Here is a 16,687-nt window from a genome sequence, read left to right on the forward strand (position 1 = left end):
TCTTGTGCTTAACAGGGTGTTTTAACGGTGATATGGCAGGAAGAAACCAACCCAGACACTGATCACATCTGCAAATCCAAACCTTTAATTGTGGTAAAATCGGAATAGTTGCACAGATTTTTTTTTTTTTTCGTGCAGTGCTCTTCGTGCACACTTGCTAAACTAATACATAAAGCAAATACTAACTACCAGGCTGGTGCTTCTGCTACATCACGTCGAGCGGTCTGGCCAATCAGTGATGAAGAAAGCACTGGACTCCCAAAGTCTTTTAAATACACCCGCTAAAACAACAGTCATTCAGAAACATACCTCCACTTTTTTATTATTATTATTTAGATTGCAGTTTTTTGTTTGTGTATTTTTTTTTTTTTAACAGAGAAAGTCACAAAGTTGTTTTTGTGCAATTAGTTTGCTCAAAAAAAAAAAAAAAAAAAAAAAAAACAGAACCAAAAAAAGGTTTTAAAAAAAAAAAAAAGTACAAATTTTTTTCCTGACTGGCCAGAAACTCTCCTGTGACAGCATCAATGCACTTGTTGCCTGAAAATATGCAAATCACAACAACGTAGCAATATAACCACAGTCAATTCTGCGTGATGGAGACTTTAAAGACGGCCACTTGCCAAACATTCACAACGAGGGTGTTAACAAGAAGAGGGAGAAGGGGAGTTACGATTCCAAAATATTAATAATTTTTAAAAAAAAGTCACTAAAAAGTAAAACTGACTTGACGAGAATCTGGATACTTTTTTTTTTTTGTACTGCATGTTACTTTTTTCTTTTTTTTTTTACAAAATGGTCTTTAATCATAACATTTTATTATTTTTTTAATCCAAACCTTGGCATATTTGGAACTTATTCAAATCCGTTTGCCAATCGGAGATCGTTTTATGCTAATATTAGCGACGGAGCCTGTCGCACAAACAGGTTTATGGATCATAAATATGACTTAAGGTAACCTGTGCGGGGTGTTTCACTTCATATGTCACGGTAACGTGCAACACGACGACCAGTGCTTCACTTAGACGCAGTTCTTGGAACAATTTTGACTATATTTCATTAACAATGGAGGATATTTTGTGTTTAGAATTTTTGTGATTATAATAAACAGGCTCTGGCCAAGACTTTTAATATTAACAGATGGTGATGGTAATAAATTTGGTTTTAGGGCGATCCTGAAGGAAAAAGTAAAGGGATTTCTTCGGAGGGACCTGAACGCCTCACAGGTTCCCGTCTTAAGTATGGAAATAATAAACCAGAGTGATTTTGGCACTCTCCAAAAGAAAGCACAAACCAGCACTTCCTGTTACAGTGACATAATGAGTGTGAAACCCCCACTCATTGCATCTTTATTTATTTTTTTTTTACATTAAAAAGCTCACACTACCCCAGAAAAATAGAGATTTCTTTTTTTTTTTTTGTCTCCACTCATACCAACGACATTCAACATTCAAGTGCCAGTGTTTTTGTTTACTGTCTTTTGGTCAAGTCACTTTGTAAAACATCAGCTTTATGTATTTAGACTTACAAAAATAAACATATCGCCCCAAAAATGCTTGATAAATTACACAAACTAGCAGCGAAAGTAGACTCAGGAACGCGGCAAAACAGTTGAATCCTACAGTTGCTGTTGACTAGAGCTCCACCTGGTCCCAAGAAAAACAAACAAAAAAATCCCCCAAAGAAAATAAAAAGTTAAAAGTAAAAAACGGTTTCCTATCTGGAAGGACCTTTCCTTACAACAAACACAAACCACACTAAACTGTGGGCAAACTTCGCCTGGCTGTGCTACACGACGGATACCTTCAGTCGGAAAACTTCTCGGAGGCGTGAAGGACGTGTGCTACATAAGACTCAACACAAACAAGCCTTAACCAAACAGTATTTTCTGCAAAACTGTTGATTTAAAGTCATTTTACAACAGGGAGGCCTGCAGGCCGCAGCAATGGGAGCATAGCACCATTAATTGTTCTTCATGTCTTTAAAAAAAAAGCACTCCTGCGAATAACTTAGAGAGCACAGAGTCATCAGCGTAAATGATGAGCGCATCAGGAACAAACAGCCTTCTGCTCCTTTAGGGCTGGGTATTCACCACTAATATAAGGCATCAATGGGTTTTAGAAACGACAATAAAAAAATTAAAGTGCTGGATTCGGAAATGAGAAGGGTTTTAGTCACACACACACACACACAAAAAAAAGAACAGAGTGTTCTTGAAATGGATAAATTAGCTATGTTCATATCTTACATGCACACTCAGTAACAGGGTGTGTGTGTGGGGGAGAATAAATGCCTACAATGGATTCTGCATAGGTACAGATCAAGTGTAAACTCACAATACTTGTACATGTTGCAATAACTGCAGTTAGCATGTTAGCAGTTTCAAATTATCAAGCAATACAACACGGGATTTGCAGGCGTTGAAATCTTTTAAAGTGCTAGATGTGTCGGTAGTAGTGCCGTAAATGATAGCGAGCCACTAAGAGTCGGCCTTGTACGACTCCAATTGGGACTATAAAGAATGACCGAAGTTTCTGAAGAAATGTGGCTAGAAAGCCAAGAATCTGTTCGAGATGGAACATTAATGGCACAAAATAATTTCACGCGCTTGAGCAGCACCAGAATTAATTTGTGCCTGATTTGCGTCTGAAAGAGCTTGTGCCAAATGCCTGCTTTATTGTAGCGCGAGTGCAAAACCTACCAGTACTGAAATTCATTGAACTTTGTAAAGTGGCGACACAAGGATACACAAATTTATTTCTTCTTTTTTTTTTGTACAAAAAGGCATTAAATGAGGCCCACCAGCTTTGAAGATGGCAAGCTCTCTAAATGCCCTTCTGGTTGTTGCGATCGTACCTTGAGGTAGTCAATCTGTGACATTCACATGCAGAGATATAACATTTACACACCTACAGTTGTATATCGAGAGAGCAATAGTTTGGACATCATATCCAACTGAAAACATACCCAGCCCTAACCAATGTGTGAGTCAGTAATTCAGTCATTACAAGGCACTATGCACATTTTGGAAATTGGATGTTAGCACGCAGCATGCTAACAGTTTTATTTAAACGTAGCAAAAATAATAATAATAATAAAAAAAAGTTTGAAACTAAAAATCAAGGAATCTAAAGTACATAATCTGAGCAAGCAACAGAACTTTATTTCACTTTGGTAGAAATTTGAGTGCCAAGCAGTATTAAGGTTTGAGATTCGGGGCACAGTGGTAGTGAAGCATTGCTCTAGCTTGATTTATTTGGCAAATGCAACTAACAGTGAATTTTGCTCATGAGACGCATTTTGCATTGCATATCCGACTTCTATTGGACAGGAGTGGCCTATAAACAAACGCTAAACATTTAACTTCCACTGTTCACAATTTAAAATAAAATGAGTATATCAAAACATGCAGCTGCCAACAAAGTGCTTATTCCTTCATTGCCCCCTAGTGGTCAGTAGAAGGCACAGCAGCTTCTAGACCGTGCACTGTACTCAATCAAGGAACGTGATCCAAGCATTTAGAACAACAAAGCAGCCGCTTTGGATTCAAGTAACAAACACCAACAGTATCCCTACTCCGACAGTAAATATATCAACAGTAACACCGCTCACAGCAAGGTCAAAGTTCGAGGTTGGTAGTGGAGGACATTTCCAACAGCTCAATAGTGGTTCAGTTCTGGGAATTTCATCATTGTGGAAGACACGGGTTGAAGTCGGGCAGCTGCATGACAAAACCTCTGCATGTCAAGATGGCGGCTAAATGACTGAACATGCAACGGAAAAGAGTTCTGTTCACGCGGGAGTTTTAAACTTGATTGTCATTAGCAACTTATTGTACCTTTACAGATTCTATCTCGGTGCTGGTTATTTGCTGAAGAAGTTTAATATGGAGACTATCAACCATTGCTGCAAGAAAAACAAAACCCTGATAGGCTAAAAACATCCGAGCATACCAAGTGTTGGCGCTCTTAATTTAATCAGACTTCATTAAGGTCCATTTATTTTGGACAAATGAAGCCGAGAATACAACTTAAATTTGTTGTTTTTTTTATTTAATAAGTGGATATAAAGAGCAACTAATAAGACAGGGTGGAGTGCGACGTTGCATCCTGTAACGGCTGTCCTCTATTCTCAGTGGAAAACTCTTCGATTATTGTGATAAAGCCAACTAGCTTCCATTACATCCCGGCAGAGCAGATGTGAGGGAACTGGAGCTAAAGAATTACATGTTTAAAAGAAACTGAAGAAAAGTCAAATTAAAATAAAACATGCCTGGTATTTATCACTAAAGCCTGCTTTAGATTTAGAGCAGTCTGCTCTGCATTCTTAACTCCTTGACCAAAAAAACAACAACACTTGCATATGTTTTATTGTCTTGGTCCGGCTTTGTCAGAAGCAGTGGGCAATTTAGGAAGTTATGAGCCCAAATTAACGAATTATACTGCTGGAAACGTTACTCATCTCCACCCACCGCAGCTCTGAACAAAGCTTTCCAGTCAAAGTCTGGACCATGTTGAGTGATCGAGTTTTACACGCCTCTAATCCGTCACATTTTCTGTGGAAATCCCTCTGGTTTTGCTTTAAGTTTGCAACTATTTACATGTGTGTTTTTTTTTTTTTTAATCAAGTAAACAAAGTGCAGATAATGTCGGTGCAGAGTCGGCTTTCTCCTTGAGATTTCCTTCTGCGACAGAGCCAAGCAGGACTTCCCCGGGGATGCCGCTTTTCCACCAGCACATTTTAGCAGCTCTGGTTCAGACTGCTTTAACTTTGCCAGTTAAAGCAAGGTTAAGGTTTAGAGGACACTTAAATTGAAAAGAAAGAAAGAAAAAAAGAGCCTCAAAAACAAGGTGAGGATGTTTTTAACCAGGTGGTACCTCTGCAAGATGGTGGAAAAAAAATCAAGTAGCTTACTTAGGACAAAAAGTGAAGAAGGTATCTACTCTCTCCGTGGCTATAATGTGCTCTGGAAATGCAGCAATTTATCGTCTGGAAGCCCCAGTTGTCACTACAGTTAAAAAAAAAGAAAGAAAAAAAATTCTAACGCTTTACTTCAACAGATTTGAAGGACCGAACAAATTAATAATTTAAAAATAAAAAAAAAAAACTGGAAAGATTTATTGAAGAGAAGGCTTTTTGTTTAACTCTCCAGGATAGAGTGAGCATGTTTTTTTATTTTTCCTTTAACTTACTTTTGAGAGTTTCAGGAAGATTTGAAGAACTAAGACTGAGGTTTGAGTTGGAAGCAGATTCGGTTTCCCAAAAGCATGCCGGCACCAAGAGTCGGATAAAGAAAAACTATCGATTTTGGGTGTTAAAATCTTGTTTTAACCAAGAAACCCCCGGATCAGCTTTTACTAACGGTTAATGACGCCAGAGGAGTGGAGGCCGACAATTAGTGACAAAGGCTGTGGGAAACCAAGCTGCCAGCTCGAGTTTGAGCTCTGGATTTGACGCAAGAAAAAAAAAAACGAGTATCCTCCCTCCCCCCCCAAAAAATACAACAAAACCTACAACCAAGCCGAGAAAAAGTTCAAATGTCTCTACAGAGGTTATAAGCTTCAGGGAAAAACAGCTCATTTGGTGATTTTTTTTTTTCTACCTCTAAGAAGACATGAGGAGTTTCGGCTTTCCTCGTTACGTCCGTTTTAGTTTTCGTTTTGTGTTGGGTTTTTTTGTGTTTTTTTGCCAAGGTTTGATTTAGTTCAAGCCTAGTTTGTCTCCGTCCAAACGGGAATGAAGAAGTGCGCGTTTAAACCCACACATGACATTAAATACAGTAACCTTTAAAAACTATACTTGCAGCCAGTTAGGTATTATAGTGAGAAAAGCAACATACATAGAGTTTAAATTCTTAAAGGCACAGTACAGAAACAAAAAGATTCTCTACATTGTTGGTTGGAGTTGAAGAAATCAAGTTTTAACAAGCGCCTTCTAGTGGGCAAAACTGACATTTCACTGGTTAGGGGGTTATAGGTGGGTTCAGTTTGTCGTTTTCTTCGGCAGACATCAGTAACTCAAATATCGCTGCTTTAAAAAGTGAAAAACTCCAGGTTAGAAATGAAGGAGAACACATAAAGTTCCTATGTCGGACATTTTGCCTTGCCGTCTCGCCCAGCTCCGCGTTTTACAAAATTTTTGGCCGGTGATTTACAACATGGCCATGCGCTTAAATACAAAGTTTCACAGGGAGCCTGCCTGACTGGTAAACATGAAGCTAAAACTCAAATCAAAAGGTCACCAAAAAAAAAAAAGAAACGAATGTTGCCCTGCCTATAGACGTCCGTAAATCATCCTACATGAGGGGCTTTGAGAACAACTCGAACTTTGTTAGGAAGTAACAAAATAAAATTCAAGAATCCTTTATAAAAGTGGCCAACTTTACCAGGAAAGATCAAGAACGTAAAGGAAACAAAATGAAGATGGAAAGCACAAGAGAATCTAAAGCTAATAAAAGACATGACTGACTGGGACTAGAAGGAGGGGATATATAAATGAGTATAAATAGTTTAATAACATGCATGGAGGTTCCAGGGAATACTAGAGGTGATGAGACGGATGGGATGTGGATGACATGGTTGGGGAGAAATGATGGAAAAGGAGTCAAAGGAGGAAAGAAAGATGAGTAGAGATGGAATGGAGACACCTAGTTTCCCCACCAATCCACTTGAGAGTGGGAGTAATTGCCTCCGTAGCCGTCGCTTGTGTAGAAGTTGCCAAAACCACCTGTTGATGTGAACAAACACCTTATTCACCTGTGTGTCGTTTAATCGCAGTATAAATGACGCAACATTCTCTACCTCCTCCGAAGCCACGGTTTCCTCCATGTCCCTGCTGGTTGCGTCCTCCCCGGCCCCCGAATCCTCCGGCGTTGCCCCCGGCAGCCGTCTGGCGGTAATCCCGAGCTCCGAAACCACCAGAGAACCTGTCGACGACGTGGAATTCAGCACAATTTTCGGACGATTTTATTACAAAATGATGCCAGGACAGTAGCTGTTCCGCACCTCTTAGAGCGCCCCCTGTTGCTACTCTTATGCTGGTGTTCATAGGCCAGGCTCTCCAGCCATGACGGAACCTCCTGTTTAGCCTCTACCAGGATATCCAGCAGGTCCTTTGTGATGTTCCCGTTTTTGTCGTTGAAGAATGACGTGGCCAGCCCTGAGGAGACCAGACAGCGCGCAGATTCATCAGAATGTGTCGTTTGTTAGCGGGAGCTGCAGTGAGTCGGTTTTCAGAGCCGCTCACTGACCCAGGTTTCCGACTCGCCCCGTACGTCCGATGCGATGGACGTACTCCTCTATGTCGCTTGGAAGGTCGAAGTTAATAACATGTTTCACGTTGGAGATGTCCAGACCTCGAGCTGCAACCTGGCCAACACGAGAATATTTAGATTATAAACCTGCAGTGTGCTCTCACTCTTTGAAAGCAGGTTTTGTTGTTTCACTGACCGCCGTGGCGACAAGGATGGGGCACTTTCCCGATCTGAACTGGTTCAGTGCCTCCTCGCGGTCTCTCTGGGAGCGGTCGCCATGGATACTGGTGCAGGCGTAGCCCTCCCGGTACAGGAAGTCTTCCAAGGCGTCGGCTCCTTTCTTGGTCTCCACGAAGACGAGGGTCAGAGAGTCCTTACCTGGTCAGCAAAGACAAAAACAAACGAGTTAAAAACTAGAATTGAACTTAAGGTGTCGGGAGAGATTAAGCTAAACTAAACAGAACTTACAGTCTGATGCAACATAAAGCAGACCTTGAGTTTCAGAACTGTGTGCCAAAATTCATTTTATGGTCATGAAACAAAAACATCTGGCGGTGATGTGAAAACATGTTGCTGTGAAATACTTGAGCTCAAAGGTAACAAGTGAAATTTGGATCAGTTAAATGCATCACACCGCTAATGACAGAGGTCCAACAAGTTTCATGTCAAGGTTCTGCCCTCTACGAGAGTCTCCAGGATACTTTAGCCCATTTTATATCAAACTGGTATGAAAGTCCACTGAATTCATTTCAGATTGACTACAGTGGTCAGGCTTTAGATATGAAACCTGCTAAAAACCACCAGACGGATACCTGATGGATCAAAGAATGGATGATATGGTGGATAAACGATTGGGCAGAAGACCAGAGACTGGCTTATGATTGAAAAGATACACGGATGCATGAAGGACCACGGGACAACACAGAATGGACAAAAGAATTGTTAATGGACATCTGGTTTCATCTTTTAGATAAGAGAATGCAGATTAACATTTGGAAACACAAAGATGTCACATTATGCCCTTGTTCCCCGTAATTCTTTCCAAACGTGGAAAACACTGAATTCTATGTTTTTCGGAGCCCTGCCAGATGAGGGTCTCCCAGTCTGTGGTGTGATACATACAGGCTTACTGAGTAATATTGAGCATCACATTAAACATTTAATGCTTTTTTTTATAAACAAAAACAACAAAAAGATGTGCAGATCAAAATAATGTGGGAGTTTTCATGCGGGAACTATTAAAGCCATTGATGGCAAGACTTGGTCCAAAGTGCTGAAGGTTTTCTCCACTAAAAATCACTTGTTTGCCTAAAATGACCCCCACTCAGCAGCAAGGAACCATCATCATGACCAGATTCTCTCCATCAAGGCTACAGGTCTGACATGAAGGTACCACAGAAACACACAGTGCATAAAGATGCAACAACATCTTTAAAAAAGGAAAACTGGCTTGTGTACTTCAGCACATGAGATGGTACACAAAGCCAAAATTAAATGAAGAAACGATTCTCCATCCACAAAAACATATATAATGGAGGTCAAGGAAACTTATGCAAAACATGAAATGACAGATGTAGAAACGTCTTAAGTGTAGATCTTACCAGGTTTCTCTACGTTGTCTCCAGTATTGTCCTGTACTTCGTTGGGGATGACTTGGGATAAAACCACATCAAAGTTTTATAACTATTCCTAATCCGAGTCAGCGTTAATGCCTCAACTGCACTAAATTAGTCAAAGAAAACACATTTTCTCCCCTACCGCAACAAAACCAACATCTTTGTCTGAATTTTATCTTAGCCACTTATGACTGCATGTTTTTATTATTGGAGATGTTACGAAGGGAAAACACGTGTAAAACAGTGTTGACGGTAAAAGTTGTGCTGGCTTGCTAAGACAAGACGTGCAACAATGCAATGGAGTGAGATGGGATAAATACGGCACGACTGCAAAAAGACATACAGCACAGTTTATGTGTGCTAGAAAAGGCAGAACGCTACATTTAGGCAGGTATGCGATCAGTTCAAAAATGGTTTCTGAATATTTAAAGAAATTAGAAAATCCTACTGTGTTTACTCTGACATCCTCATGCAAAACTTCCCATCCTAATAAAGATTTCTAACCTGTAGCACTGAGCAGATCCAAGAGGAAAGATCTCTTATCGCTCTCTTCAACCCACACCACCTTCTGTGTGATGTTCTCCGAGGTGGAACCCACTCTGCCCACTGCCAGGAAGATGTAATCCTCCAGAAAATCCCTCGCCAGGATCTGCAGGGGAAGCAAAAAGCATTATTTCATCAGGCTACTTTTTAAAAGGAACTTAACGTCTTGCCAGTTTCCTGTCCCAAAACAAACTCCGCTCTGGCAGCCGTTCAGGAGCTGGCAGGAGAGCTGGGAACTGGAGTCGCAACAAACACACCTGGATCTCTTTAGGAAACGTAGCGCTGAACATCAAGGTTTGTCTGATGCCTTTGTGCGGCATGGTGTCCTGCTCCACGATGCGTCTTATCTGTGGTTCAAAGCCCATGTCCAGCATGCGGTCTGCCTCATCTAGCACCAAGTAGCTAAAGGAAAAAAAAAACAAGTTTGAGCAAGGGAAGCATCCAGAACGTCTTTCATCTTCCACTTCTTCCGTCGGGTCACGTCTTACTTGCAGTAGTCCAGTCCAATCTTGCCTCTCTCCATCATGTCCACCAGTCTGCCAGGAGTTGCTACCAGCAGGTGGCAGCCTCTCTCCAGGTCTCTAATCTGCTGGCCAATGTCTGCCCCGCCGTACACCACACAGGGACGCACTCTGGAGCGGTACGAAAACTGCAACGCAAAACGTAAGTCTTTCTTCATTTCCTACCTCTTGCCTCGCTGTAATTTGTGAGCATAATGTTTACGTGCCTTCCTGGCTTCGTCGTAGATCTGCAGCGCCAGTTCTCTGGTTGGGGCCAGTACCAGGGCGATGGGGTACTGCTTACGCCGGCCATACTTCCCATTTTCCTAAAACAATCATCACAGAACGGGAACGTCACATAGGGATTAAATTTGTGCTAAATAATGTCTTTTGTTATTTATTTTTTTATGTATTTAGTTTTTGCAAATATGATTTAATCAGCAAAAGGCAAAAATATAAACCCCGCCCTAATTTTGGGGGATAAGAGTCATTTTGTAACATACAAATACAAAGAGTCCACCCTGGAACTTTGGTATGCAAAAACCTAAAAAGCGATTAATTGCGTTTAAATTTTTTAACACTGCTTTTTTTCTTATTTAGATTATATTTTACAGTCTATTGATGGTAGCCATGCTGATTTGCAGTTTTTAAATCACTCAGTGCTAGATGGAACTATCAAGGTTTCATCTTAAATACAGCAGGAGTTTTTACTTTCCAAAAAAGAGGAGCATTGTTCAGCAGTGTGGGCAGAGGGAGAAGCAGGGGGACTTTCTCCAGCGGTTACAAAAAGTATGACAAGGTTTCTGTGGTCCAACTGAACAAGAAGGCTCGTCACTATGGTTTTACATTCAAAGCTCAGTGAGTTTTCATTCTAATGTGTGGGAACTAGCTTTTCTGACCTGTCCTGAGGCTTTGGCTGCATTCAGAGCTTCTCCTGGTCCATCTGTGTAGATCTGGCTGAGAATTGGAAGCAGGAATGCAGCCGTCTTTCCAGATCCTGACAACACAAGGTCAAATTTATGCAATATCACAGTTTGGGTTCTCAATCTAGAGCAGATCTATGTCCTCTTTTGTGTTGTTACCCGTCTGTGCGCAGGCCATGAGGTCTCTCTTGGATTTCACGATAGGAATGGCGTATTTCTGCACAGGAGTTGGTCTGGTGTAGCGGCTCAGAGCAATGTTGCCCATGATAATCTCACCCATGTCAACATCTTGGAACTATTAGAAGAGGAAACGAGATATTTACACACGTAAAGATGTGGAAGGGTCCTGGTTAACGTCTGATTTGATGTGCGCGGCAGCGGCGTACACTCTCGATGTGATGAGGGCTGTTTTGTCCTGTAGCCTCAACGGGAATGTCGTCGTATTTCTCAAAGTTGATCCCGGTGTTGCTGCCGGAGAACAGCTCACTGCAGAGACGGGGGCCAGACTGGTCTCAGAAAAATATTCACATACCTTTAAACCTTTCTACAGCTGAGCTGATATAACTCAGCTCAGCAACTGGTCGTTGCCACAAGAAGCCAGGAACACCTCCCCTCCCACAGGAAGTGTAGTTGTTTCTTCAGACTCACTGTTCCAGCCGTTCGTTACGCGGCAGCGGCTTGGACCAGTCGCCATCGTCCCTGGACTCCTCCACCCAGCGGCTGTTTCCTCCTCCGCCACCACCGAATCCACCGTGATCGAACCTGAGCACCGGGAACAAATTGGAAAGTTGACTCTATTGGGTTTTCTGATCCAACGGTGTGTCCTAAAGCATGTGCGTTGCCTACCTTCCTCTGCTGGCGTTGCCTCTGTCGTTGAAGAACGCAGACTTTCCTCGGTTGTTGCCAAAGCTGCTATAGGCGTCTTTGGCCGTGTTCCAGCCACTGGCATCTAATAAGAGACATAAAACAAAAACAATTAGGAGAAGTTCCCATGGAAACGTTTAACTCTACGCATTAAAAACGCCAATTTCTGCGTCACAGCTGGTGTCAAACCCACCGAAGCTTATGGGTTGCGCGGGGTTAATGGGGTTGAACGCTCCGCCCCTGTTGCCACGGTAACCGCCTCCCGCAACACCGCCTCGCCCACGCTCCATGCGTGGCGGGCCACGGTTGAACGAGTTGCCGCTCATGCGGTTGTCATGGTAGCCGTTGACAAAGTTGTTGCGCCCTGCGTCCCAACCGTCTGAGGGGAGGTAAATCAAGGAATATTGTAACAAATATTGCATCAGCAGGATTATAAACAGAGAGAACACTCATCAAAAAAATTTTCAAGTTGAAATTATTTTCAGTTTTTCGACAAGTTAGATACAGATTAAGTAAATTGATAGAAGAAAATATGACATTTTCTGCAAGTTCTGCATCATCGGGTGAATCTAAAGATAATTTCACTTGGCCTGCAGCTTACGTTTGCTACAACACATTTGTGATGAGGTCAACATTCAGAGTTACTCACAGTTTGCTGCAGGCGCTATGGTGTACCCGCCCGGTCGTGCAGCAGCAAAAGCATTTCCCACTGCACACGACAAGTTGGTTTTTATATTGCGCTTATGGTCAGTAACACAAAAAACATTTCAACAACCACAAAGATTTCCTGCAGTTTTACACAAAAACCTACAAATCAGCGGCTAAAATAAACTGAGACGCCTACTAAAAAGGTTAATTCATACTAATGTGACAACCGTCGCTGACAAAACGTGAGGGCAACACACTCCTGCGTAAATCCTGCTTTTCTCACCGTTCTTGGATGCGTCTTTGTTCCGTAAATGTGGAGGAACGTATCGCCCTGGAGAAACACAATCACAAGGCATCGTTTACGACCACATGCTGTTACTTTCGGTGGACAAGGAAAGACTTTACACCCTGCTAGCTGGCCAGGTTTGTAATGTAAAAAAAAGACCATTGTGAATCAGTTCTGAACTTCCATCCATGTAACGTGTACATCTTTACAAACAGGAAACGGGTCTGTTCCGAATTAAGCACCTGATTTAAACTCATTAAATAGGAGTAACACCAAATAATACTTGGCTATTCTAGTAGGCTTTTAAATTTCACTTGGAGCCATTACAAAAAACAGTCCTTATAAAATCAAAAATGTTACTTTAAATGTGCTTAATCTGCTTATTATTTACCCTGAGTAAATCCTGAACTATAAAGTATACATTTGTTTTCCAAATACAGCACCTACTAAAATTAAACTGAGATTAACGTCAACTTTTGGGACGGAGTTTGTTTCACTGTTCGTTTTTTACCCAAGGTGAAATAAAAAGCAGAGAACGGCAACAAAAACATGTCTACGTCTTACTGCTAGTACCTCCGACTTGTCCATCTGGAGCACTCAAGTCTAGGACAGCGAGCTGGAGAACCAGAACAGAAACACATGAGCGGGTTACACGAACAAAAACACTATTATTTAACTACTTTTATTTCATTACTCAGATTTGGTGACAATGAACTGGCTTGTACAGGATCAGAAAATCATATGAAACAGTGCAATAAAGGCTTCAAGAATATAATGCATTTAATTATGATCAAGTCTAACTATATGTAAAAGGAGACCAATTTTGTAACTATTGGTTTCCAAAATTCATCAAAATGTGGATATGAAAGTTTGTACAAACTGAAAGTAGAAAACAATGGGAGAAATTTATTTAGAGACGGTTTGTACACTGCATATTCATGTTCACTATTATAATACTCAGATTTTGAGCAAAAACATGCTTTGCACTTATGCACATTATAGTTATGCATTTTCTTACTAATTTCAGTGTTTAAGTTTGTTAATTCCATCACATTCAAAATATGGAAAATATACAAGTATAGCATTTACCTTAAATTAAACTTATTGTAACCAATTTTTTTGCAAACTCGCTCTAAATTAACTTATTTCACACCGTTCATTCAACTTAAAAAAAGGAATATTTTAAAATAGACTGAAAAAACTGCATCCATCTCATTGCTGCTGCAGGATGAAAGAGGTTTATCTATTCATTTGCTTCATTTGAGACGGGGATGGCACACTGAACAAATTGTTCCCAATGCAGCTTTTTGTATATTTTGCATCCTTACAAGTGCTGAAAATGTGTATATTTGTTACAAAAAAACATTTCGAGGGCTTTTTATAATCAAAATATCATTTAAGTACATGCAGTACTTTTCTGTTGCTATCCAAACTGCCTGACCAGACAGCTACGTTTTTGATGACGCAGAAGAAATTTACTGAACGGGTAAATACCATCAACACCATCATACTGGTTATAGTTTTAGAAACCAGCGTTTCGGGTGTAAAAGCCCGCATTGTTTATTTGCAAGGCTCACTTTAGCTGTATTTCCTCGTACCTCCGTTTTATCATTGTATTTCAGCTGCAAGACAAAACGCAGTGAACGTAATAGTTGAAAGGGTGCGTTGAATATGTTCAACACGGAGAAGCTGATGGGGTTGGAGAGATGCTTGGCTTCGCAAAAACAAACAATTTTCCTCAATGAGAAAACCTGAAATACTACATTCATTTTTATTATTGGTTTTAAACAATATAAAGACACAGCATATATAAATTCAGAGTTGCGGTTAAGTGTCTGAGCGGAGTCTCTTCCGAGTGAAAGATTCAAACGCACCCCGAGCTAGCTAGCACGATAGCATCTCGCTAACGGTACCAGGCTAGCCGGCAAGCTAATGTTTATCCTCGCTGCTGTCCCACTTTCCAAGAACCACTTCTGACACACCAAACTGACACGGCTTACCTGCTGCTCTAGACCGTGGGCATTTTCGACGGCCACATGACTCATAACTATTGAATATGGAGGAAAAATGTTGGCGTTGAAAAAAGGACCTCTTTGTTTGCCGGGTTTTGATGTTTTGTTTTGGCTTCTTTGCCTCTAGCCTGTTTCTGTGGTTACGGCTAGTTGACACTTATTTCATTTGCTTACTGTTTCTATTTAACGCTGCAAAAATGATGCTGTTGAATTTGAAGTGATGGTAAATTCCTCTATTTAGGCGTCAAGGGTTGATACTTGATGCAAACCCAGCTGCGTCGATTTGTTCTTCAGCTGAGGCAGAGAAGCAGTCCGCGGACGGTCAAGCGAGCAGCCTTAAAACATACATACACATCCGGTACTTTCAAAATAAAAGGAGGTAAATGTAAAAAATATATCTATTGTGAAAAAAAGCAAATTATGTAAATTAGTCAGTTAATTATACAATTAACATAGTAATGGCATTAGCTACGATTTACTTAAATATCTTTGCTTTGTTTAAAAGTATCCGGCTTCTATACTTCTTGTTTATCTCTAAATGCAGCCAACTTGACAACCCATCCAAAACGTTATTTTTTTTTCAATAGAAATCGCGAGATTTTAAAGGGTTTGTCTCGCGATATTAACAACTTAAAATGAGATCTTGATTAGGCAATTTGTAAAAATTGAACCCAATCAAATCGGTGTATGTATATGTATATATGGAATGATGAATACATGATTAAATTTTTGTGTTTTCATTCATTTCTCCAGTAGTCAACAGATAGACAGATATATTGATATTTGCCCTTTAAAATACACATTAGAAGTTGTCGTTTAAGGATGTGGTTTGATACACTAAATCTTGATTAACCGACCTTGTTTTGGGTTTGAATTTGTGACGTAGCATTTTATTTATTTATTTATTTTTTTGCAGCATGTTATTGGCATTCTCCAAGACCTAATTTTAGGAATAAAGGAGTAACATTTTGTGCCTCAATTTAACTTTTCTCTATTTAATATGTACCCTTTTATCCTCTAAGTCTTCTAAAAGGTTTGCAAATTAATACAAGTCATAGTGTCTTGAAAATTGAGTCAGATTGTTACTTATGAGATCTTAGTGCTTATCAATCACAATATCTTACTTCCTATTGAAGCTTCTCAATTGCTGCACCTCACTTCCAGAAAAAAAAAAAAAATATATATATATATACATATATTTTAAAAACTGAAACTCACCATGTTTCAGGGTTTGCTACTCATTGCATGAAATCAAATTGTCAGCACAAAAGAAGTATTTTCTCAGAATCATGGAGACAGGAAATAAACTGAGTGGTTTTGACGTGTTAAAGTGTAACTCAGTGGTCTGCCTTGATGGGTTCTGATAACAACAGAACGAAATGGGTCAGACGATGGCCTCCAACCCAACTTGGTTGATCTTTTATAAATGTAAATACACACATTAGATTAGCAATTTCCTAAGCAGCACCTGTAAAGCAAATGTTCAGATGTGTTACTTTTCCAGAGGTCACCAAAAGTCAACCCTCAGATGGACTGATGGGAAAGTTCTTCAGTTTTTTTTTATGTAATATGAATTGGGGATTTACTGGCACACATTCATAAAGCAGCGCACGTCACTATTGTTCCCAAAACAGGTGCTGCATTTTAAACGTTACATTTACACTTCACGCCTTTCATGGGTCAACCAGACCCAGTTTGTTCCAGGAAGTGGTTGAAATAAATAAAAATAGCCATGTTACTTCCCAGCAACCTGTTGGTTTTAAACCACAAACACTAAGAGTATGTGCTCATGCGCATCTTATTCTCACAGACGAGAACACACATAATCTAGGATGAGTTTTTTTTTTAAATACAAGAACCTTTAAAAAAGCTGGTTAACAATCACATTGACAGTGAAATAATGGAAAGCTCAATTATTCAAGAAGGTACGACTGCTGGTGAGATTTCTTTGGAGGTGCCATTGCAATGTAATGTTTTTGCTTGTTTGTTGTTTCCATTTCATCATGTAAAGTACTTTGAGTTGGCTTGTTGTTGCTGAGCTGTACA

General features: G+C 40.3%; 1 protein-coding gene across 2 annotated transcripts; it reads right to left on the reverse strand.

Moving 5' to 3' along the window:
* Positions 1–62: 62 nt before the first annotated feature.
* LOC116715530 (ATP-dependent RNA helicase DDX3X-like) lies at positions 63–14,969 on the reverse strand. Of its 2 annotated transcripts, XM_032555972.1 has the most exons (20): positions 14,630–14,969; positions 13,203–13,245; positions 12,627–12,674; positions 12,345–12,404; positions 11,889–12,074; positions 11,678–11,780; positions 11,480–11,593; positions 11,218–11,317; positions 10,991–11,126; positions 10,808–10,905; positions 10,136–10,234; positions 9,897–10,057; positions 9,666–9,810; positions 9,370–9,514; positions 8,851–8,901; positions 7,446–7,627; positions 7,247–7,364; positions 7,002–7,155; positions 6,798–6,922; positions 63–6,723 (listed from the first exon to the last, which is right to left on the reverse strand). In XM_032555972.1, exons 1-20 carry the CDS (start codon positions 14,672–14,674, stop codon positions 6,644–6,646), a joined length of 2,193 nt encoding a protein of 730 aa, XP_032411863.1. In that variant the 5' UTR covers positions 14,675–14,969; the 3' UTR covers positions 63–6,643. The 2 variants fall into 2 exon arrangements, with proteins under 2 accessions (XP_032411863.1, XP_032411864.1); XM_032555973.1 differs by lacking the exon at positions 8,851–8,901.
* Positions 14,970–16,687: the final 1,718 nt, after the last annotated feature.

The sequence above is a fragment of the Xiphophorus hellerii genome, chromosome 24 (assembly GCF_003331165.1).
Source record: "Xiphophorus hellerii strain 12219 chromosome 24, Xiphophorus_hellerii-4.1, whole genome shotgun sequence".
Classification (NCBI taxonomy): domain Eukaryota; kingdom Metazoa; phylum Chordata; class Actinopteri; order Cyprinodontiformes; family Poeciliidae; genus Xiphophorus; species Xiphophorus hellerii.